Below are 22,482 nucleotides of genomic sequence, written 5' to 3' on the forward strand. Positions count from 1 at the left end.
AACGACCGCGACCGCGACCTATCAGTGTGCACGGAACAAAACATCCAGAGAGCCAGATTTCGATCGGACGTCCGTGCGCTCAAGGCCACGTCCGCGTCCGTCGCCCGATAGTTTGCACGGTAAAGCAAGGAACACACTACGCGGACGTCCGTCGTGAATCGACCGCGGACGGGGATCTGGACAATGGAAATTACACATAACCGTGCAAACTATCGGTCGACGGACGCGGTCGTGGCCTTGAGCGCACGGACGTCCGATCGAAATCTGGCTTGCTGGATGTTTTGTTCCGTGCACACTGTTCGGTCGCGGTCACGGTCGTTTTACGACGGACGTCCGCGTAGTATGTTCCTAGCTTCAGTGACGTCATCACTGTCATAAATTGGGGATACCAGTCAATTTTCAAAGTTACTACTAAATCTACTAACACCCAATTGAAAGTATTTTTTAATTATACAAATCTTTGATTTACTGGCATCAAAATAATCACATTATAATTATTATCAAATTTTTTGAAATATATCGAAACCCTAGTTTGAATAACATTAAAATAAAATAAGAAGTTATAAAGTCAGGTAATATACAGATAAAAATACCACTAATATGGGAACCTCATTAACACTGGCAACACGTGCGAGAGGGACACCAGCCCAAACAATGCCCTCTCATGTGGACCGTTTTCGCTAGTCTATCGACTTTCTGTTTCAGTAAGGCTCCGCGCACACGGGCGACAAAGTTGCTCGGCGACTTTCGTATTTGTATGAAAAGTTGCGTCGCCTCGTGTGCGCACCTTCATACTAGCCCATAGACCGAGCGACGGAGACAAAACAGTTTTGTCGCCCGTGTGCGCGGAGCCTAAGGGAGGGCGCACACGGGGGCGACAGTCGCTCGACGACTTTTTTGTCTCTGTCGTCACCCCTTGCGACAGTCTCCGAGGTGCGCACCACAGAATTACAGTTAAACCAGAATGAGTAGTTAGGTCAAAAAGTGTATCCACATGAGAGGTCATTGTTTGGGCTGGTGTCCCTCTCGCACTTACTGACAATGTCAACATTATTCAGTGACGTCATCACTGTCATACAATGGGGATACCAGTCAATTTTCAAAGTTACTACCAAATCTACTGATACCAATTTGAACATATTTTTTAATTATAGAAATCTTTGATTTATTGGTATCAAGATAATTACATTATAATTATTTTCCAATTCTTTGAAATATATCGAAACCCTAGTTTGAATATAACCCTAAAATAATATAAGAAGTAATAAAGTCAGGTAATATACAGATAAAAATACTACTACTATGGTAACCTCATTAACACTGGCAATACGTGCGAGAGGGACACCAGCCCAAACAATGCCCTCTCATGTGGACCGTTTTCGCTAGTCTGATACGATCACCTTTCTATCTCAGTGATAAGGTTCAATTTAGTATGGCAAAAAATGTGATTCCACAATCTAGTTTAATAATTCTAAATCTATGGTGCGCACACGGGAACGACAGCGACGTAACCACAGACTACTAAAAAGCTATTACCATAGACTAATTCTATTAGACTCCGCGCACACGGGCGACAAAACTGTTTTGTCTCCGTCGCTCGATCTATGGGCTAGTATGAAGGTGCGCACACGAGGCGACGCAACTTTTCATACAAATACGAAAGTTGCCGAGCAACTTTGTCGCCCGTGTGCGCGGAGCCTTATCTTTGGATATTTTGGATGCAACTTTTTCTTTTTTCATGAAATTGAGAGCCTATCTAAAATAATTTTTTGGTACTTCAGAATGAGTGTTTAAAAGTTTTGATGATTTTACAACCCGGCATCGTTTTTTCTTAATATTGTCGGAATATTCTTTTAAATTCTTGTCATATAAAATCAGTCTTTCCTCTACTTCTTCAATTAAAAGACAGATATCAATGTCGTCTTCAACAATCTGCATTTAAAATTATCTTTTTTTTCGAATAACTGGCAACATTGACAACCGACCGACGACTGTTTTGTCGCCGTGTGCGCACTTGCATTGAAACCCATAGGGAAGGAGACAGTTGCGTCGCAGGCCTGTCGTTGACCCCTGCGACAAAAAAGTTGCGTCGCAACGTGTGCGCACCTTCATACTAGCCCATAGACCGAGCGACGGAGACAAAACTGTTGCGTCGCCCGTCTGCGCCCTCCCTAAGGGCCCCCACAGACGGGAGACAAAACTGTTTTGTCTCCGTCGCTCGGTCTATGGGCTAGTATGAAGGTGCGCACACGAGGCGACGCAACTTTTCATACAAATACGAAAGTCGCCGAGCAACTTTGTCGCCCGTGTGCGCGCAGCCTAATAAGGTTTAATTTCGTATGGCAAAAAATGTGATTGAGTTGTCCCCTGTAAGGCTGCGCGCACACGGGCGACAAAGTTGCTCGGCGACTTTCGTATTTGTATGAAAAGTTGCGTCGCCTCGTGTGCGCACCTTCATACTAGCCCATAGACCGAGCGACGGAGACAAAACAGTTTTGTTTCCCGTCTGTGGGGGCCCTAAAGGTCTTTGCTATAGAGATTTTGATGAGCTATATTTATTATTATTACAAATGAAAAGAGCAGAATTAGCAAAGAAAAAGGTTTTTTTTTAGTATTTTTGTATTAAATCTTATACTTTTAAACGAGCAATTCTTGTATATTTATTTATTTATTTATTTATTAATATATTTATTTACAATGCCGATCTCGGAAACCGCTCTAACGATTTCGCTGAAATTTGTTATGTGGGGGTTTTGGGGGTGAAAAATCGGTCTAACTTATCCTTAGGTCCCGGAAAACGCGAATTTTCGAGTTTTCATGCGTTTTTCTTCGCGCGCCATCTCGTGTGCAGTAGTTGTACTGTTAAGACAGAATTCTTTCGGTCGATGTAAGTACTATTTATTGCAAACACTAGATGGCGACACAGGTCAAGGCTAAAACGAATAGAAAAATACACTATTTGAGTTTTTGTGGCGAAATGCACGCCATCTCGTGTGGAGTAGTTGTGTTGTTAAGGCTGAGAATTCTTTTGCTCGATGTAGGTATTATTCATTTTTGAACTAGATGGCGACACATGTCAAGGATACGAAACAGAACCGAGCACAGACCAACCCCTATAGACATCTATTACAAGACGACTCGCGGTTGCCAGCCTTCCTAGTATTTGCACTGATATAAGCGCGGGCGCTCGCCGTGCCCGATCAGTATCGACCAAGTAACAGACCCGAAAGCAGCGCGTGTTTTTCGCACAAAAAAATTGGAAAAGGGTATTTTGATGCCTTAAAGATGTCCACCTGTAGTGTGAAATGGTGTGGAAAGGTAACAAGAAGCTCAAATTTAAAAACAGACGGCATTACATTCCACAAATAAGTCATATTTATAATTTATTCAGAGCCGGCATAGGTCAACTTACATTGGCCACTTACGCGTCAGTAGAGGGACAGTCATACTTCTGTCCCTTTTCATCTGGCGCGACTGCCCGCCGTCCTTGAAACGGCCAATCACAGCGCGCTTAACACATTCCCCGCCCGCTCCTCGCACCCCAAACACTGGTCACTCGTATCGCGAACCAAATATACAAGACTGCCACTCTATAGGAGGTTCTCTGTGAGAACCGAGCGAAGCTCGGTCGCCCAGATATTAGATTTAATAAAAGCATTATGTTTTCGAAACCATATGACAATTCGTAGCACAGTACTAACAGCAATTTTTGAAAAATGGTTATAGGTAATTATACAATTTTGAAGTATGTTTCGTAATCCTTTTGTATATTATAATCGATCTCATAGTTAAATTTATCTTAAATTTGTACAATGTGTTAGTTGCTTTATTTGCTATCTTGTTTATGGTTGTTGAATATGGGGAACAATGTGTCATGTCATAAGCTGGCAACTTTTGAAAGAATTGTCAGTGGTGGTGGACGTGTTTAAAAAAGCTTTCTTTTCCGGTGGTGTTCTTGAAGCGAATACCACTGTCGCGGACTTTTAGTTTAATTAAAAATGGTGAGTGGTTATAGTTAAAATATTACTGAAAGCGCGAATAACTAAATGTGTTACTGTGTAATAGTGTGAAATTTTCTATTGTATACATGTGATGATCGAAATATAACCAGATTTAGTTGTCCGCTCTCTAGCATACATATTTTGTACAGTAGATGTGCCTTCACTGTATTAGTAGATAATACCACGCTATAGTATTTATTTCAGTGCATTAGTGATTCTTAATTATGGTGCGTATCCGTTGCTTAAATTCTGATCTTAAACATTTTGTTTGATTATAACCTAAATGATGAAACACCGACACATGCGCGTCATCTGAGGCCACGGAAGATGCAGAATTGACCTGTAGTGAGATGTTCTATCAAGCTGCAGCAATGTTTTGTTCTCGACCGTGGCACATAGTGATTATAAAGTGTCTCTGATACACCAAATTAACTCTAGATGTTATGCTTGTATCGCAAATGAATTCTAACCTCAAGTTTTTCTAGGGTTTCGTGAAAGTGGTGAAGAATAAGCAGTACTTCAAGAGATTCCAAGTTAAATTCAAGAGGCGTCGTGAGGGAAAAACCGACTACTATGCCCGCAAGCGTCTCATCGTTCAGGTAATTTACTTAAAACCAAACTTAGCCTAGCTAATAATTTTATAGCGATTGATTGGATATTTGCCTTGCGAGTTGATTATTATGTTCAATCATTTTATTATGAATTTTCATGTGGATTGTGTTATTTTAGGACAAGAACAAGTACAACACCCCCAAGTACCGTCTGATCGTCCGTCTGTCCAACAAGGATGTGACCTGCCAGGTTGCCTACTCTCGTATTGAGGGAGACCACATTGTATGCGCCGCATACTCCCACGAACTGCCGCGTTATGGCGTCAAGGTATGTTACTGTAAACTGAATTCATTATTGTGAATTCTAAAATTTACTTTGTCTATATCCTTAAAGCCAAAACTTGCTGCGCGTAAGTTTTCTAACCAAACTCTTAAGCACATGTAAATTCGTTGTATGTTTATTGAGATGCTCTGTGGTTAATTCATGTTTCTGGTATTAAATGATGATTCTGAACGGGCGGTCTGAAGAGACGTACAAACTCACAACACCCTGTTGTTATATGTTCACTACTGATAAATGTTTCTAGAGTATCTTCAATACTTGATGACATTGCTATTGCTAATGGAACAATATTGTGTAGGTCGGTCTTACAAACTATGCTGCCTCCTACTGCACTGGTCTGTTGCTGGCTCGACGACTGCTGCAGAGGCTAGGCCTCGATTCCCTGTATGTGGGTGCCACACAAGTCACTGGTGATGAATTCCATGTCCCAGAGTCCAGTGGACCCAGTGCTTTCAGGTGAGGATCTATAGCAAGTATGCTTAATTATTATATTACTTTTAATGAGATGATGACAATAATGAGGGCGGACAGAGAGCAATGTACAAATGCTAACAAATTATGTTGAATGTATTTACTGACTACACAAATCCTTGATGAATTATGATGTGCCATGTACCCTGTACTAATTAATTTTATCTCTATAGATGTTACCTGGATGTGGGTCTGGCTCGCACCACCACTGGTGCAAGAGTGTTTGGAGCCATGAAGGGTGCTGTTGATGGTGGCCTGAATGTACCTCACTCAGTCAAAAGATTCCCTGGTTATGATGCAGAGGCAAAGAAATTCAATGCTGATGTTCATAGGTAAGACATTATTTCTCAAAATTTTAAGCATGAAGCTTAAAATATTAAATGAAGGCTCTATTCATCCACCGAATAATACTTTGTTGATTATTTGGACAGCCCTATTAGAGCAATATAAACTAGCAAGGTTAATGGTTGTCGAAATGTTAATACTTAACATTTAAACCGATTTTGCTAACAAATTTCCTTTTTACTACAGTAACTTGCTTTAATATAATAAAAATTAGATATTGTGAAGTAACCAATCTTATGTTCCCACAAGTTACATTATTAGCCACTCATGAAACAAAATAATGAAAATTAAATTAAATCTTTATCATTGCCCAGGTCACACATTTTCGGTCTTCACGTTGCCGACTACATGCGCAACTTAGAGCAGGATGACGATGATGCCTTCAAGAGACAGTTCGGCAAATACATTAAGAATGGTGTTAATGCTGATGCGGTAAGTTTAAGTGACTTAGATTAATAGAATTCAGCCAATTTGATGAATCCTAACATAATGTTCAAAATCACTTCACAAAAACCTCTGCTTTACCACATCAATTAATAGTGTCAAATCATGAATGCTATGTCAAAATAAAAATAATTATTTTGTTAGTAAAGATTACTTTTATGCAGTTGTGATCACATTTTTGAATATTCAATATTAGGGGCCCCTGTTGTAAAATTTTACTACTAAACGTCTAACCAAATTACTGTTTTACATTCAAATTGTGAGCAGTGTCGAAGTTAGACAAAATTACTTGCAATAGCAAATAGCTTTTTGAATGTTGTCATTCAAAGAGTCTCGTTTATTGCTACAGCTGAACACTACTACCTAAGTAGCTACACTTAGGGCCAGTTGCACCAACCACATTTGACAGACAGATCATCGTTACGCAGCAGACGTCTATGGAACTTCCCATACAATAAAATTTAACGAACGCTTTAACGGTGACAGGCGGTTTGGTGCAACCGACCCTTAGTTGGTTGATATCTTGTCATGCAATTATATTTATTCTTTTAATTTTGTAGATTGAGACCATCTACCAGAAAGCACATGAAGCCATCCGCGCCGACCCATCACACAAAAAGAAGGAAAGCAAGAAAGACCCGGCTAAACAGAAACGCTGGAACAAACGCAAGCTCACCGTGGCCGAGAGGAAGAACAGAATCAAGCAGAAGAAGGATTCCTTCATCAAGCGTCTGCAGAACCAGGCAGAAGCTTAGTGGCATGTAAAAGTATATCAATAAATGCCATTGGAGTCGATTTGATTAGTTTTATTAAATAAATACACTTAACCCCATGTAAAAAGAGGCATTTACACGCAGACTAATGTAAAATGCAGTCTCACTGTATTGGCTGTTAGGTAATTAGTTTGGTATTGTGTCCTTTCAAGCACGAAAGGGCTGTGTAAGGCCTTAGCGGACACGGAACGGAGCGTTCGACGGGGCGGGCTCGCCCGCGTCCTCGCTACGCAGCGTCGACTCGGGACACTTATTGTTTGTCTGACATAGTTGCCGCACGCCTCATCCCGATGCACGCCCAATAAGAGCGTGCACTCGGGTGAATTTAAAGTAATATTTAGGTATTAGGGAAAATTAGTAAATGTTCAGCAGTTTCTAAGTGAGTAATAAATATAAATGGGGGGCAAGAACATTACCAACAAAAGTGGTAGATTGTATCAGAACTGTGCATAATCCAGAAATTCCAGAACTATTGTAATCAATGACATGTGTTACGGAGGGATCTTTAATAGAATCCCGAGGGTCACTTGCACCAACGAAAATGGAGGTTTAACCCACCATTTTATATGGAATTTGACAGATAATAGCCCACTAACCTCGAGTTAAGTGGTTGGTGCAAGTGGGCCTGAGTGTAGTGACGGACAGGTCCTAATATCAACCAAATTGGTTGGGTGAAACAGTTGGGTAACGTAAAATAATTTAAAATATACAATCAAAGTCTATAATAATTATAGACTTTGATTGTATATTTTGATAGAATATTATATAGTACTTTGGATGTATTTTGTACGGTGACAAACGTCAGCTGCGAGATCAGCTGCAAACAATTTATAACCTAAAAACCTAGGTGCTTAAAATTTTAATAGCTAGCCAACAACTGCACGTAAGTGAGAGCGAGAAACAAGTAACTCTTTCTCGTTCTCTCTTACAGAATAGTAGATAACCTCAATGTGATCGATCATGTGTATTATCTTTTGGTATTATCAGTGGTTATACAGTTTCCACTATCACTTCATAACTTAATATTTACTAATTACCTAAGTACGAAATATACGCAATGCACCAACATTAAAAAGACCGTTTGAATATTCCTGAAAACACCTAAAAAAATAACCAAGCAAATTGCCAACCAAGAAAAAAGTTGTTAGGTCCTTATGAGCGCGCGTACTTTGGTCTGGTCCATTTCAGGTACGCCCGTCTGTTATATATTACTAGTAGCAACATTTTTTATGTTCTGTTGACGGTTATGACACATGACATACCTATATTTTTGTAGTGGTGATTTCGTTGACTTTTGAATTCAACGTAACGAGCGTTAATGCAAAATATAGTCCCAAAAAATCATCATGTCTATCACGCATTCAAGATTAAAAAAGTTTTCTAGTTTCGATTTAGTTAATGCTCATTTCATCCATCCCAAATTGATAATACAAGAAGATACAGAAAAAGTGCGATTATGTGATCTTACAGCGCGAAATGAAGAAGAAGATCCCGATAACGACAAGATTTATAATTTCGATGCAAAAATCTCAAATACACACGTACACGGAGAGCTCCTCTGGGTCCTTTTAAGGTCGGGTGATATCATAGTAATAAACCCAGCGAATGGATCTCAAATACAGGTAACATGTGAAAAGTTGGCCAACTATAAGATCCAAAAGTTACGTAGTAATGAGAAAAATGTGATCCTAATCAGTAAAAGTGGAGAATGTTTGATGGTGTTATTTTCAAGAAAAGATTTGGAACAAGATATGATAGATGGCAAAACAGAACATACCATATCAATACATAAATATGGTGGGTCTTATTTACCTGTGGAATCTCATATGCTTACAAATGGATTGATTGCATACACTGAGGGAGAAGCTTTGGTTTTGAAATGTCCTGTAACTGGTTTATATGAAGTCATGACATCAACAACGAAACTCAATTCTGCGGTTCCATGGGCTGATTCACTGATCATTTCCGATGGAGCATCAATGTGGCTGGTAGATATTAAAGACTCCCGTATTATATATCAATTTAAAGAAGATGGCATCACATGTTATCCTTTGGGGTCATATAACAACTACTTTTACTATCTGGTTTGGGATCAAATGCAGGTGAGTTATACCCAAATTTAATAGAATATCTTGAATTACTCATTGCACATTAGCACAGTGCAGTATTGACATGACCACCCCTTCACCCCAAAAAGTGAATCTGTTATCACTGCAATCTACTGGATGGAATGACCGTTATGACCTTCAAATCGTCAAGAAAAGAGATTACACCCATCTTAAAGGCTGGCAACACACCTCCAACACTTCTAGTGTTTCGGGTGTCCAGGGGCCGCAGTGGTTGCTTACCATCAGGCCACCTGTCTGCTTGTTTGCCTCCTATACCATAAAAAAAAATGGAATAAAGCAAAGATCCATCATTTCTTCTCATAAAAAATTGTAATGTTGTTAGCAGATATTTCTGGTTGTTAAAAATTGCTATAGTTTTGTAATCGTAAAATTGTACATTCTAGGTGTATATTTGCTGTGCTTGGGATGAATCACTACTTGATTCAACAAATGACCAGCGGGACAACAACTCTTCCATCCAGAAACTTTCATCTCAAGAAACACTCAAAGTTCAGTTGAAAACCATCATTGATAGTTGGACATCAACAACAGACCCAGATCAGGTACTACCCCAGATACAACCATATTTTGACACCATTGAAGACTTACCTCTCCTTGTAACTACTGCCTTTAAACTGTGTAAGATTAATGTGGCATTCAAACCCATTGCATATACTTTACAAAAGAGAGTGTTTGCATCAGCTGATGATAGTCTGATTCAATCATTATGTGACATCATGAATAAAATAGACATATTGGAGTACATTGAGTTCAGAGGAAGCAATTTATATGAAGACCTAAGCATATTTGATTTGAGCTTTGTAGAATTATGTATGACATTTGTCTCAAAAGGTGATTTTGATCTATCTTCCATATGTTGGCTCAAATATTCTGCTGTAAAACAAATGATAAATTCTAATGATATAATGGGCATTTTGAATGCTGTTCCCAACAATATTAAGATGGGAGCCTTAATAAATTGGTTAAGAAATTTCCTCCCACCTCTTCTAGATGAAAACCCTTTTTATATAGATTTGTTTGTGCGGTGGGTGACAGAAAGAGTTTTTTCACTAGAGAAATCTAGTTACTGGCCAAAAATTGGATTAAAATTTATAGAAGATATAGGCATGGTATTAGAAACTTCATTAAAAACGATTTGTCTACGACCAATGTCAATGGATGATCTTGATATGTTAAAGACGCATATAAAGAATATAATTGAATTAAAAGAAAAACATAAAATTAATATGTTGCTGGGTGAGCTTAGTTCACAGAGTCCCAGTGAAGTCGCGTTAATTATGCTACGTCGATGCTACACAGAAGATCTAGAGCCATTCTTGCAGCACTATTTGCCTTCATATAGTGCTAGAAACTCTTTTGAAATTGATGATACTCTACGCACATTCATTGAGATAGAAGCTGCAAGCAGTGGTGGTGATGTCGACGGCACCCGTTTAAATATATTGCTCAATTCGTTTCGATTACACACAAACAAATTAGAGTGTTTTCTTCAGGTATTAAAGATTTTAGATGTACCATGGAATCCAATAGTACTAGAACTCGCAGTAGAAGCCGCATCTTCAGGTACAAAAGATTTCACAACAACTGCTACAGATCGTATTCTCGCTGAGCAAATTCAGCGAGAATTGCATAATGCAAAGATTAAAGTGATTTTGAAGAAATATAAATTTTCATTAAAATGTACAGATTATCAATTAGTCTTGCATAAATTGATGACATCACCGAGCGTTGATTTGGATGACTTAAAGATTATTAGCAGTGCACTTAAAGGTTACGCGAAATACGGCAGCTTATTATATTTAAACCGATGTCTTTGCGACTGTGAAACGAGAGCTGCGCTGGAATACTTTAATCAGATGCCAAGCAAGGAAAAGAAAATTTTGTTGAAATCAGTAATGATCAAATACGAACAAATAATAAAAGGAACTTCAAAAGATGCGATTACTGAAAGAAATTACGTCGATTTCTTGAAAGGTAGTAAAATGCTCAATGATTTAGAAATTAATACAATTGAAAACATGTATTATTTGAAAAACTCATTTGAAACAAAGCTAAGTATAAATGATATGTATTGTGAGCAGAGTGCAAACGACGTCAATATTACTGACACAGAAATGAGTGGATGTCTAGCCCAGCTTACTCGAGCACACCAAACTTCGCGGTCAACATTGATAGCATTACTCCATCGCACTTCTTCAAATCATGAAGTACGCAAACTAGTTGAAGCTCTCTTAACAGCCGAATCCCAGGAACACTGTAATACACAGATTGCATCAGTACTGACTAATTTCAAAGATGGAAACAATTCAGCAATTCTCATAGAATGCTGCCACATCCTCACAGAACTCGTATCAACTTGTACCGAAGAACACATTCATCCTGTAATGAAATATTTATCAATGCTAACAGCCTTAGTGAATGCTAATATAGTAGTTAAAAATCTGTCCATAGCATGGAAGTTCCATTATATGTTCTTACCCATGTCTTCGTTGTCAACATTGAATGATCTAATTGATTTCTACATTTCCCCAGATAATTATTTGGCCCGCAATCCAGGAATCTGTCACAGTAGGGGCGATTTCATTCCAATCAGGATAGTTGTCAATATTGCAGACGACATTTCTTCTTCTGGCAAAGGTTTACCTGGCGAATTACTTCAAATAAGGAATAAAATATGTAAGCAACTTTTAAACAAAGTTGTAGCATCTCAAGAACTCGACGAATTATTGATAACAATATTATTAGATCTCCTGAGCAAAGACGAAGGAGACAAAATGTGGATTATAGATATGTTACGTGGTCAAAGTGAGTCACTGTCCCACGCTGCTATTGCGTACCTGGCACAACCCGTAATAAGACGCTCATTTTCGGCATTCTGTTTAACCCAAAACACAGTTGCATATTCGCCTCAATACATACTAAAAACGAAATTTAAATTTAACGTGGCAGACTTGGCATTACCAGAAATTAACAATGATGATACATGGGACACTAAAGTAGTGCTGTTCTTCTTTTTGAAACAGTACCCAGAAACTTCTGTTGAACGCCTTATAGAATTGTGCCGCACCTTGCACATACCTGTCAATGAAGGTCTGTCATTTCAACTCATTTCCTTGCTTACTACTTGGGAATTAATGTACAAAATACTCAATGATGACATAGGTTGTTGTCGTGTACAATATGAAAACGATGAAAGCCATCTATTGCCGAACTGTGTAAAATTATGGGAAAGCATAAAAGACAAAGATTTCATCAAAGATGTTTTAACAGATCTGTGGAAAAACGGTGAAGTAACGTTACATGGTCGTGTTGTTTCTATAAATCCCTATTATTACGAAGTGTACTTATGCATCTATCATTTATTATATGGTTCTTCCACCGATTTCATGAAAGAATATTATCTCTTAAATTTTCTGAAAAATTATAACAGGAAAACCGCCCCTAAACAACATGAATTTGAGCTATTTTCTGTCAAAGGAATGTTCCCGGAAATCGGTCATCATCGTTTACCGTTTCACATTTTCATGCGTGAAGACATGTGGGCGAACTTGAAGTCTGAAATAACACTAGAAACCTACGAGCAGTGGCTGCCTGCAGTTGCTTTACTTTCACTAGATGCTGATATTCAAACCGCGAGAGACATGATTTGCAGTACCGCTATCAAGCAAACTATGACGTCTAGAAAGAAGAGTGAAGGTATGGAGACTGATTCAAAAGAGAGTGAGCCCTGGCGTCTAACCACACGAGAAGAGCCTCTGCTCCGGGCGGCACACAGATGTGTGAAGCATATAGCTAATATGGAATGGGCAGGAGCGTGCCTCTTTTACGTTCTTCAAGGTTGTGCTCGTGGGGCAGACCAAGTGGCAGCTGCGCAGTTGTGTTACCAATTTGCTCAACGCTGGTCTGCTGTCCAGCCTGGCAATCGAGCGGTACAGCAAATGGAGCGTCTGCATTCCACTCTTTCAACGAGACATATTTTGCATAAGGTGGAATGGGCATGCGAAGAATTTGTTCGACTATCGAGAGAGCCAACGCAACTTATTCGAAATCTTTATTTGCATCCAAACTTCGTTGAAAAGATTTCTCGGCACGATATAAATCGGGCTGCAAACGAAATCGCTGACAAAAATGGCATCAACATCAGCTCTATTCGTTTAGAAATTTTAGAAAATATTTTAGAAAAATCGAAAGAGGAAAACAGAAATAAAACTAGTTTTGGACTTGACAATAAAGACTTGACGACCGCTAAATATATACTGAAAGCTACTTGTCCTAAAATGGGAGCCATTTATCTATCTCGCATTGCACTCGATGACGAAAACGATTATAATAAAAGTAAAAAATTGAGAGCGCTCCAATGCCTTATGAGCATTATAGACTCTGACACAGCATCAAAAGTCACCAACAGGGAGCGGGACTCCCTTTGGAACACCCTTTTAGAATTGTTATACATTGTTAATCTTGAACATATTGACATGCCTTGGATCGTTGCCACGTTTATGAATGATAAACTTGGAGCGATTGATCAATTACTACAAGCAGTTGGAGGAAACGTGGAAGGTTTAAAAATAACAGGGGAGCTCGCGTGGAGGTTTGGGAATATTAAAATAATTCAGAAAGTAATTCCTTCGATGTTGCGTGCTGGACTTTACGATGAATTAGTTCCTTTGTTATTAAAGATCTCATCTGCAACAGACAAGACTGTATGCGACGCCTGGCGAACTATTCTCTTATCGCCTTTCCAGCAGGCTGACTATCCTATTACAGAACGTCAGAGATCGAAATGCTTAAACGCAGTTAATTTATTACCAGTTTGTCCAGTAATAAGAGATGCAGATCTAATTGAAATATGGAAAAATTGTGTAAGGTGTAAATGTTTTGGTATAGGTTGCCTGTTATTGCCATACATGACCACAGAATCAAGACAAATATTGTCAGAATTGCAAAAAATTGATCGAAGAAATCTGATAGCTAGCTTAAAGAATTTACAAACTGAAACATACCTTGTACCTGGTGCTATGCATGTTTTAGAAACTATGGCAAGTCGATCTTATGGAAAGAGTCAAAAGACATAAATTATATTTATTCTTACTGTGTACCTATACTTTTGCAAGATTTCTACTATATCTGGTAAAAATAATGTAGGTATGTTTTAATAATGTAAGGTGCTAATAAGAACAAAACGTTTGCTTTTTTGAATAATCTTTTAATTGTGAATGTCATGCTAGTATTTTTATAATTATGAAAAATATTTATCAATTACTTTTAACAAGGATAGTTCTTTGAAATCTCAAAATTGTGTTGGGTAAATCATTAATACTTGTTAATATCATTAACATAGTTATGGTTACATATGCTTAGTATGAAAATAAATGTACCGTATAATTACATACTTATCATTTGCCCTCATTCCAGTTCTGATGATTTTTCTATCCTTAAATAGGGATTGCAAGTGAATCCAATTGATTTAATATAAGAAGCTGCAGGCATAACCATTTCAAACAGTGGAGCATATATGCCATGCCCACGAGCTAATTCTTCTGGTTTTTCTCCAACATTATTGACCATCTGAGCCACCTCCACGCTGTTATCTTGAAAGAGTAATGTGATGATAGTAGATTTACTGTGACTTTTTGCTGCTGCCAAATGTAATGGTGTTTGGTCTGAAATCAGAAGATATTTTTGTTACTGATATAAAAATTCTTCTTTGGTATGCAAAAGAAATATTTTTTTAGCTCTTGCTAAATGTCTTCTTTTTTTATCTGATATCTTATTAACATATGTAATAATTCCTCAATACATCTAATAAGCTAATATCTAATCAAGTTGCTCTGTAACACTATAGGCCAACTGAGTTTTCGACCCACAGCAAAAATCTCGCTCTTACTCATTAAAATTATTAGGATAATGAGCCTAACATCTTAAATCAACACAGAAAAAGTTTCCAATTGCACTGTCATTGAAACTATGAATTTTTAGGTAATAGACTTTTTTTCTTCTGGTTTGAGCGCCATCTTAGCGGTCTCGAGTCGTGAATAATTTCTTTTTCTTTTGCTCACTAATGTTGTTTAAAGTGTAATATCGATAGCTTATTATGCAGTAAACTAATGTTGTAGTGAGAAGCTGATGAAGAATTAATCTCGAAACGCGTTTAGCCTCTTTTTTGTCGTCAACGGCTGGTAGTCCACATGCTCTTGTAAAATCTAGCTATCAATTTACAAGTGCTAACTCACCGTACACTGTCGTACTTACCGTACCAAAATCACTAATTAATATTAGCTCATATCACCTTGCCACTGGCGAAATAGTCCCAATCATTATTGGGACTGAAGTTTTTTTAAAAGGTCTTGAAGAAAACCAAATAAAAATAGTAATTTTTTCATGCAATATTGATTCATCTTAGGGTGCTGCTTGTTCTGTGTGGACCTTTTTAAAAGCATAATAACTATGTCACCAATCTATTGTAAATACTGAGAATGCAGTGCTGAAATTAAATTTAAGAATTCTGATTGATCAGTTTTTTACCTCCTTCGGACACTGCAGCTGGATCAGCACCAGCTGCCAGCAGTCTTGCAACAACCCAGTAATTATTCCAATTAGCAGCTGAATGCAGCGGTGTCCAGCCGAACTCAGTTTTAGCATCTAACTTAGCACCAACACTCAACAGATATGTTATGGTAGTCACATGGTTTCCATAGGCAGCCCGGTGGAGAGGAGTGTACAGATTGCTGTCTTTAGCATTGATTAGATCTGGTTGAGCAGCTAATAGTTCTTTGAGGGCTGCAATGTCAGCATTTTCAGCAGCCCATAGAACATGGTCAACAGGATTAGCTGGAAAAAAAAGGAAATTTTCCATAAGTATACATGTAATGTATCTGAGCAAAAATTGACTACAGAGAAGTCAGAGAATGTGTTACAGATCCTAAAATATTTTATTTTATTGAGCTTAAATTTAAGACTCAGCGCGCTTTCGCATTCGTAGTTCTTTTGGAAATAAATGCAGTTTTCTCTATAAACAAATATTTTAGTTAGTGTTTCAAGAAACAAAGCCAAAGCCTGTTTTGCGATATTAAGTAATAAAAGTGGTAAAACTAAAGCCTACCTTTCGGATCCTTTACTTCTTCCACGCCTTCATCTGCATCATCCCACCCAGACACAAACATACCCGAAGTTGCCGGGTTTTTCTTGCATCTTTCTATTTCGTCGTGAATATCATGAAAAGACCTGACTGGCTCCTCATTAAACGTATCTGATTCCTCGGAGTCAGACATTACTTTAAAATTATTTCTAATCCGTGGGTGGTATAAAACAATAGTTATAATTTAATTTATAGTATCAAATTGGATAAAAACTATTAAAAACATAGTATATTTTGTGTCCCGAATCTTTACGAAACATTAATGTCACTGTCAGTTTGACACAGATGTTCAAGATTGCCATATGAAGAAATTTAAGGGCGCTCGCAACGTAAAAAGCTAGTCGCAAACTACTGGACCAAAATACGACACGACGATTGGTTCGGTCAGAATCAAGGCCCATTAACTTCCTTATGGCCGCTGTACACATGGGGCCAACGGTTGGGCCAGCCCTTGGAGCACCCCCTTGTCCAATATAAGAGTCGCTGTTTACACATTGGTGAACCAATCACTTGGCATTGGCCCTTCATAAAAGATGGACGTAGAATGGAAAAGGCTAGATAATTCTAGGTCATTCACGTTGTCAGCAAAATTTAATTTATAAATAATACGAGGTTATTATTTATAAATTAAATTTTGCTGACAACGTGAATGATAAAATTACATTATCTGAAATATTAACAACTGTTTTAATATTCTTATAAGCACATTTATCTTTTTTAGGCAACACATTAAACATTTGCTAGGGTATTGTATTTCCTAAAATCAACACTATTATTGGTATAGATAAACTTATCATTTTCGTAAATCTTTCACTACTGTCCTCTCTGACGGCTGACGACAAACTGAAACAGGCGCCAACGTGTGAACGCAGTTGGCCATTGGCGCCAAGATCCTTTGATGTGTGGACAAAACACCGACACCAGTCGGTTGGCCGGAGGTCGCGGGTTCGAACCCCGGCTCGTACCAATGAGTTTTTCGGAACTTATGTGCGAAATGTGATTTGATATTTGGCAGTCGCTTTTCGGTGAAGGAAAACATCGTGAGGAAACCGGACTAATCCCAATAAGGCCTAGTTACCCTTCGGGTTGGAAGGTCAGATGGCAGTCGCTTTCGTAAAACTAGTGCCTACGCCAAATCTTGGGATTAGTTGTCAAAGCGGACCCCAGGCTCCCATGAGCCGTGGCAAATGCCGGGATAACGCATGGAGGATGATGAGAGTCGGTTGGCCGGCCAGCGCTAGCGCCAACTGCCAACATACGGCCAAGTAGCCCTCTACACGCTTGGCCAAGGGGTTCCACCAAGGGTTGGTCCAACCGTTGGCCCCATGTGTACAGCGGCCATTAGAAATACATGACCCCTTGCAATGCGCATGTAGTGATTGGTTTTTAACATAGTGATCCCAGGAATAAAAATATTCAATATTTCTCCCAATTGTTATGGCGGTAGCACTTAGTCTTACTAATATCTAATAAAACTTAAATAATCTAAACATATTATTTATTGTACTAAGACTTACTTAGATATTTATTAATTACACCGAGTTCCGTGTTCGAATTGGTTCGAATAAACAGCCATGCGCTGGCAACATTCAAACATGGCAACAAATAATATGCCTTTTATTTCATTACACCAAAAACAAAAGTCAACTACCCACGAATTATGCCTATCTATAAAATTACTACCCACAACCGCTAAACCGGTTGTTGTCAATTTTAGTTCCATTAATGTCCGTTGGACTTTGTGTGAGACCGCCACTAGTATAAATGTGTAATGGCCCCTGTACACACATGGCCAACGGTTCCACCAGCCCTTTGTGAAACCCCTTGGCCAAGATACGAGCCGCTGCTTACACATTGGCGAACCAATCACTTGGCATTGGCTCTTCATGAAAGATGGACGTGGAATGAAAAAATCTAGGAAATTCTTGGTCATAGACGTTGTCAGAAAAAAAATATTAAAAAATAATAACCCCGTAGTAAAATTGAATTATTTGCAATATAAACAATTTTTTGAATATTCTGATAAGAACATTTATCTTTTTTAGGAAATACATTAAACATTTGCAAGGTTATTTTATTTCCTAAAATCTACACTATTATTGGCATTCATAATAATTAACACAGCATTACAGATAAACCAAAGCATAGATAAACTTATTATTTTCGTAAATATATCACTACTGTCCTCTCTGACGGCTGACGACCAACTGAATGAAGCGCCAACGTGTAATGGCCGCTGTACACACATGGCCAACAGTTCCACCAACCCCCTTGGCCATGTGTGTAGAGGGCTACTTGGCCGTAAGTTGGCAGTTGGCGCTTGCGCTTGCCGGCCAACCGATTCGTGTCGGTTTTTTGTCCACACATCAAAGGATCTTGGCGCCAATGGCCAACTGCGTTTACACGTTGGCGCTTCATTCAGTTGGTCGTCAGCCGTCAGAGAGGACAGTAGTGATATATTTACGAAAATAATAAGTTTATCTATGCCAATAATAGTGTAGATTTTAGGAAATAAAATAACCTTGCAAATGTTTAATGTATTTCCTAAAAAAGATAAATGTTCTTATCAGAATATTCAAAAAATTGTTAATATTGCAAATAATTTAATTTTACTACGGGGTTATTATTTTTTAATATTTTTTTTCTGACAACGTCTATGACCAAGAATTTCCTAGATTTTTTCATTCCACGTCCATCTTTCATGAAGAGCCAATGCCAAGTGATTGGTTCGCCAATGTGTAAACAGCGGCTCTTATCTTGGCCAAGGGGTTTCACAAAGGGCTGGTGGAACCGTTGGCCATGTGTGTACAGGGGCCATAAACGCAGTTGGCCATTGGCGCCAAGATCCTTTGATGTGTGGACAAAAAACCGACACGAATCGGTTGGCCGGCAAGCGCAAGCGCCAACTGCCAACTTACGGCCAAGTAGCCCTCTACACACATGGCCAAGGGGGTTGGTGGAACTGTTGGCCATGTGTGTACAGCGGCCATAAGGTGGAATTGATTTTGCAACCATGTGACATAACACACTAGGAAAATAATATTTGGACTCTTAAACCGAAAATACTGTTACCCTCCTATCATGAAAAGTATTGAATCCAAACAATAATCTAAATAAATCTGTACACCTTTGTCTTTTTGGGGTTAAATCTGGGTTTTGGATACATAACGCCATACATCTAGTTAAATATTAAATGTGCCCATGAACATGCAATACTTTTTTGTAACTGCTAGGGTAATTATAATTCTAACAATACATTTAATTTTTTGTAGTGTTACAATGGAAAAATACAACTCAAGAAAAGTGTGAACAAAAATACTCTTCAAATCTGTCATAATTCCAATGATTATTGGAATATACTGTCTATTGCAAGAAAATTAAGAGCTTATTTGGAATATTTGGGTTGAAATGGTAACTTATAAAAACAATGCTAATGTTTATTTTATTTCTCTCTTGGAATACAAGTTAAATTAAACAGTTATTACAGATTATTTAGCTATTCTTATATTAATTTATAATTAAATATGTATAGTTCAATCTTATCTAACTGCTCCACTAGTACGTGCCGCATATGTTTAAACAAAACAAAAGAAGACGCTTTAAATATTTTTAATGATCATGAAGAATCTAAAGAAGTTCTTAGTAAAATATATTCATGTTTCCAAATAAAACTAAATTCTGAAAAGAACCTGCCAAATGTGATGTGCAAAAATTGTATAGATGAATTAAATGTAGCCTATAATTTTAGGTTAAAGTGTTTAACATTTGAAGAGAGATATGTCGACTCTCTTAAAGAAATGAAAGCAGAGACGGAAGATGGTGATAATTTTGATAATAAGACGGAAGTTCATAAATCTGAAGATGTCCCGATAAATGCTATTGAGGATAATTACAATATTTATGATCATGATATCACATCAGATGATACAATTAAAATTAAGTCAGAAACTGAACACAATGAACTATTTAACGTTCCTCTCTCTGATGCTCCTAATAAATTTCAGTGCAGTATATGTCATAAAGTGTTGAGATCAAAGGTATCTCTAGCCAAGCATGATGTATGTATGCATCAGAAGCGTAAGCATGCAGGCAGAGTAACTGGCAGTGGAGCTTCAAGACTCTACCACTGTACAAAATGCCCATACCACACCCCGCACAGCCAAACATTAGTAAACCATATGCACAGGCATGATGGAGTGAGGCCATACCAATGTGTATGTGGCAAGAGCTTTACACAGTCTTCTAGTCTTGCAGCGCACCGCAAAATACACAGTCTTACTACTTTCTACACCTGTTCAACATGTGGAAAGCAGTTTAAACATGCCTTCTCACTTAAAAAACACTTATTAGTCCATGAAAAAGGAAATTTCAACTGTGAAATTTGTCACAAAACTCTTAAAACAAAGAAAAGTCTTCAGGATCACATGCACAGGCATTACAATATTCGCAACTACAACTGTGAGGACTGCGGAGATACTTTTGTTACTTCATCTGAGCTGCAGAGCCATCGGTTAAAACATAGCTTGGAGAAGAAAGTTGAATGCCACCTGTGTGGTTACAGAACTAATACCAAAAAGAGTTTGATTGTCCATCTTAAGAGGTAAGACCAATAACTTTAGTTGATATTGGCATCTCTATACATTAGTATTTGTATATTATCCTTGAAAGACTTGTATCAAGTTCTTATATCACATACTTATTATTTTAATTCCAGGCACACCGGCAACAAATCATTCAAGTGTGGCTCCTGCGACTTATCATTCTACACCGGCGGAGACCTGCGCCGGCACCGGCGCGTGCACTCTCGGGAAAAGCCGTACCCGTGTCCAGCGTGCGCGGCGCGCTTTACTCACAGCTCGTCACTCAACAAGCATGTGCTTAACTTACATCATGTGCAGTACCGGTGGGCTGACTTCCACCCTAGGGATGGTAGGAAGATTCAGAATAAATAAAAATATACATCGATTTTTATTGTTTTATTTAATCCCTCGTGTGCGGATGCGTCAAAAAATCCTGGGTTCCAACGTCGGCTGTGCCATGTAAAGCAAAAAATCGTTTCGGAAAAAAATGCATGCAAGATGACCTAATTTTACGCACGGATCCATGCCTGAGGATACGATGAGTTAAACACAAATTGTAATGGATAATAATAACTGTTCAACTTTAATAAAGAAAACAAAAAGCGATCTACAGCCGCAGGTACTCGTGCTTTAGCATCCGATTCTATCTTTTATTTCCGAGTGCTCGATTTCGTCACATGAAAATATCTGGAAAACGACCGCTTATTTCCACTTCAAATTGTTGTATTTGAACGACTAGGAGCTATTAACATATTCGACACCAAGAACTCACTCGAACTTTGCTCAGATGCTTTCTCGCCACACAAGCGAATGACCGGTTTCTGACATAATGCGTCATTTTTTGTCTGGTAGGGAATGTGTGTTAAGATATTGAGAGAAAAACTTGAAATCTAGCAGTCTTAAATCGGCACCCAAGTTTGTTTCTGCTATTTTCAGCAATCCATCAAGAACAGTAAATTAAAGTAGGCGTTAAAATTTTAAAATACCTACTCCTTCTCCAGCCCAAATGTAATTGTCTCTTCTACAGTTGTTATCAGTTAATTTATCTACAAGGATTTAAAATAAAACGAATATTGACAGAAATTGATTTATTTATGCCAAAGCACGCATATAACTAGTCAAGTTCATACTACATTAAATCTTGCCTTAATAAAATCCCTACTATTAAACTCCTAATGAAGAAAATATTCTTAATTAAAAAGATAGATAGTCAACATGCAAATGTCATAGCGCAATAAAGAAAGCATGGTGCTATATTTAATTCCATTTTATAATATCATTATTAAGATTTTTTTACCATATTAACCGCTAGAAAATCTAAATCAGCTATACTTAGTCATTAAATAATTATTAAGTTTGCTTAAATTTCCTGAGATTTGTCCTTATTTATAGTATTTCATATTTTGTTACTTTTACCATACATGATTCAGTTCAGTCAATTGCCAATAAAAAAATTCATTAAATATTTAATATAGTGAATAATTTCATAACAATGTCTGTTTGTAAAATGGGTATACACACAGAACTTAATTTAGATAGAAGAAACAAATTCATATATTTGTATAGGGGCCGAGCGTGTCAAATTTTGTACTGAAGTTGATTCTTGCCTGTAATTTTAAATATGTCTCAGGCTCTTGATTGTTCATAATTTTTGTGTTGTTGCAATTGAATATCACGTAACGAGGCATTTTTTATGTTTTGGTTGAC

At 38.0% G+C, this 22,482-nt stretch overlaps 3 protein-coding genes across 5 annotated transcripts; 2 read left to right on the forward strand and 1 right to left on the reverse strand.

Moving 5' to 3' along the window:
* Nucleotides 1-3,871: 3,871 nt before the first annotated feature.
* LOC125240786 (60S ribosomal protein L5) lies at nt 3,872-6,950 on the forward strand. Its single transcript, XM_048148864.1, has 7 exons — nt 3,872-4,001; nt 4,487-4,600; nt 4,731-4,880; nt 5,194-5,351; nt 5,540-5,698; nt 6,026-6,143; nt 6,716-6,950. Exons 1-7 carry the CDS (start codon nt 3,999-4,001, stop codon nt 6,908-6,910), a joined length of 897 nt encoding a protein of 298 aa, XP_048004821.1. The 5' UTR covers nt 3,872-3,998; the 3' UTR covers nt 6,911-6,950.
* A 106-nt stretch (nt 6,951-7,056) lies between these two features.
* Nucleotides 7,057-21,160, forward strand: LOC125240785 (zinc finger protein 239-like). Of its 3 annotated transcripts, none has more exons than XM_048148861.1 (3): nt 7,057-9,030; nt 9,441-9,599; nt 20,910-21,160. In XM_048148861.1, the coding sequence occupies exons 1-3, from the start codon at nt 8,275-8,277 to the stop codon at nt 21,075-21,077; spliced, it is 1,083 nt and encodes a 360-aa protein (XP_048004818.1). In that variant the 5' UTR covers nt 7,057-8,274; the 3' UTR covers nt 21,078-21,160. The 3 variants fall into 3 exon arrangements, with proteins under 3 accessions (XP_048004818.1, XP_048004819.1, XP_048004817.1); XM_048148862.1 differs by lacking the exons at nt 7,057-9,030; nt 9,441-9,599 and adding exons at nt 19,499-19,606; nt 19,944-20,795; XM_048148860.1 differs by lacking the exons at nt 7,057-9,030; nt 9,441-9,599 and adding an exon at nt 19,615-20,795.
* LOC125240787 (ankyrin repeat domain-containing protein 49-like) lies at nt 13,279-16,401 on the reverse strand. The gene is made up of 3 exons (XM_048148865.1): nt 16,160-16,401; nt 15,583-15,888; nt 13,279-14,720 (listed from the first exon to the last, which is right to left on the reverse strand). Exons 1-3 carry the CDS (start codon nt 16,326-16,328, stop codon nt 14,464-14,466), a joined length of 732 nt encoding a protein of 243 aa, XP_048004822.1. The 5' UTR covers nt 16,329-16,401; the 3' UTR covers nt 13,279-14,463.
* Nucleotides 21,161-22,482: the final 1,322 nt, after the last annotated feature.

Source organism: Leguminivora glycinivorella, chromosome Z (assembly GCF_023078275.1).
Source record: "Leguminivora glycinivorella isolate SPB_JAAS2020 chromosome Z, LegGlyc_1.1, whole genome shotgun sequence".
Classification (NCBI taxonomy): domain Eukaryota; kingdom Metazoa; phylum Arthropoda; class Insecta; order Lepidoptera; family Tortricidae; genus Leguminivora; species Leguminivora glycinivorella.

What these genes read in the sequence shown, in the direction of transcription:
- LOC125240786 (XM_048148864.1), top strand. An exon ending in TGCCGCGTTATGGCGTCAAG is followed by an intron (nt 4,881 to 5,193) that starts GTATGTTACTGT and finishes AATATTGTGTAG; the next exon opens with GTCGGTCTTACAAACTATGC. An exon ending in TTCAATGCTGATGTTCATAG is followed by an intron (nt 5,699 to 6,025) that starts GTAAGACATTAT and finishes ATCATTGCCCAG; the next exon opens with GTCACACATTTTCGGTCTTC.
- LOC125240787 (XM_048148865.1), bottom strand. Translation starts at nt 16,328, where the DNA reads ATGTCTGACTCCGAGGAATCAGATACGTTTAATGAGGAGCCAGTCAGG. An exon ending in AGAAGTAAAGGATCCGAAAG is followed by an intron (nt 15,889 to 16,159) that starts GTAGGCTTTAGT and finishes TTTTTTTTCCAG; the next exon opens with CTAATCCTGTTGACCATGTT. An exon ending in AGCTGCAGTGTCCGAAGGAG is followed by an intron (nt 14,721 to 15,582) that starts GTAAAAAACTGA and finishes TTCTGATTTCAG; the next exon opens with ACCAAACACCATTACATTTG.
- LOC125240785 (XM_048148860.1), top strand. Translation starts at nt 19,720, where the DNA reads ATGTATAGTTCAATCTTATCTAACTGCTCCACTAGTACGTGCCGCATA. An exon ending in TTGATTGTCCATCTTAAGAG is followed by an intron (nt 20,796 to 20,909) that starts GTAAGACCAATA and finishes TTTTAATTCCAG; the next exon opens with GCACACCGGCAACAAATCAT.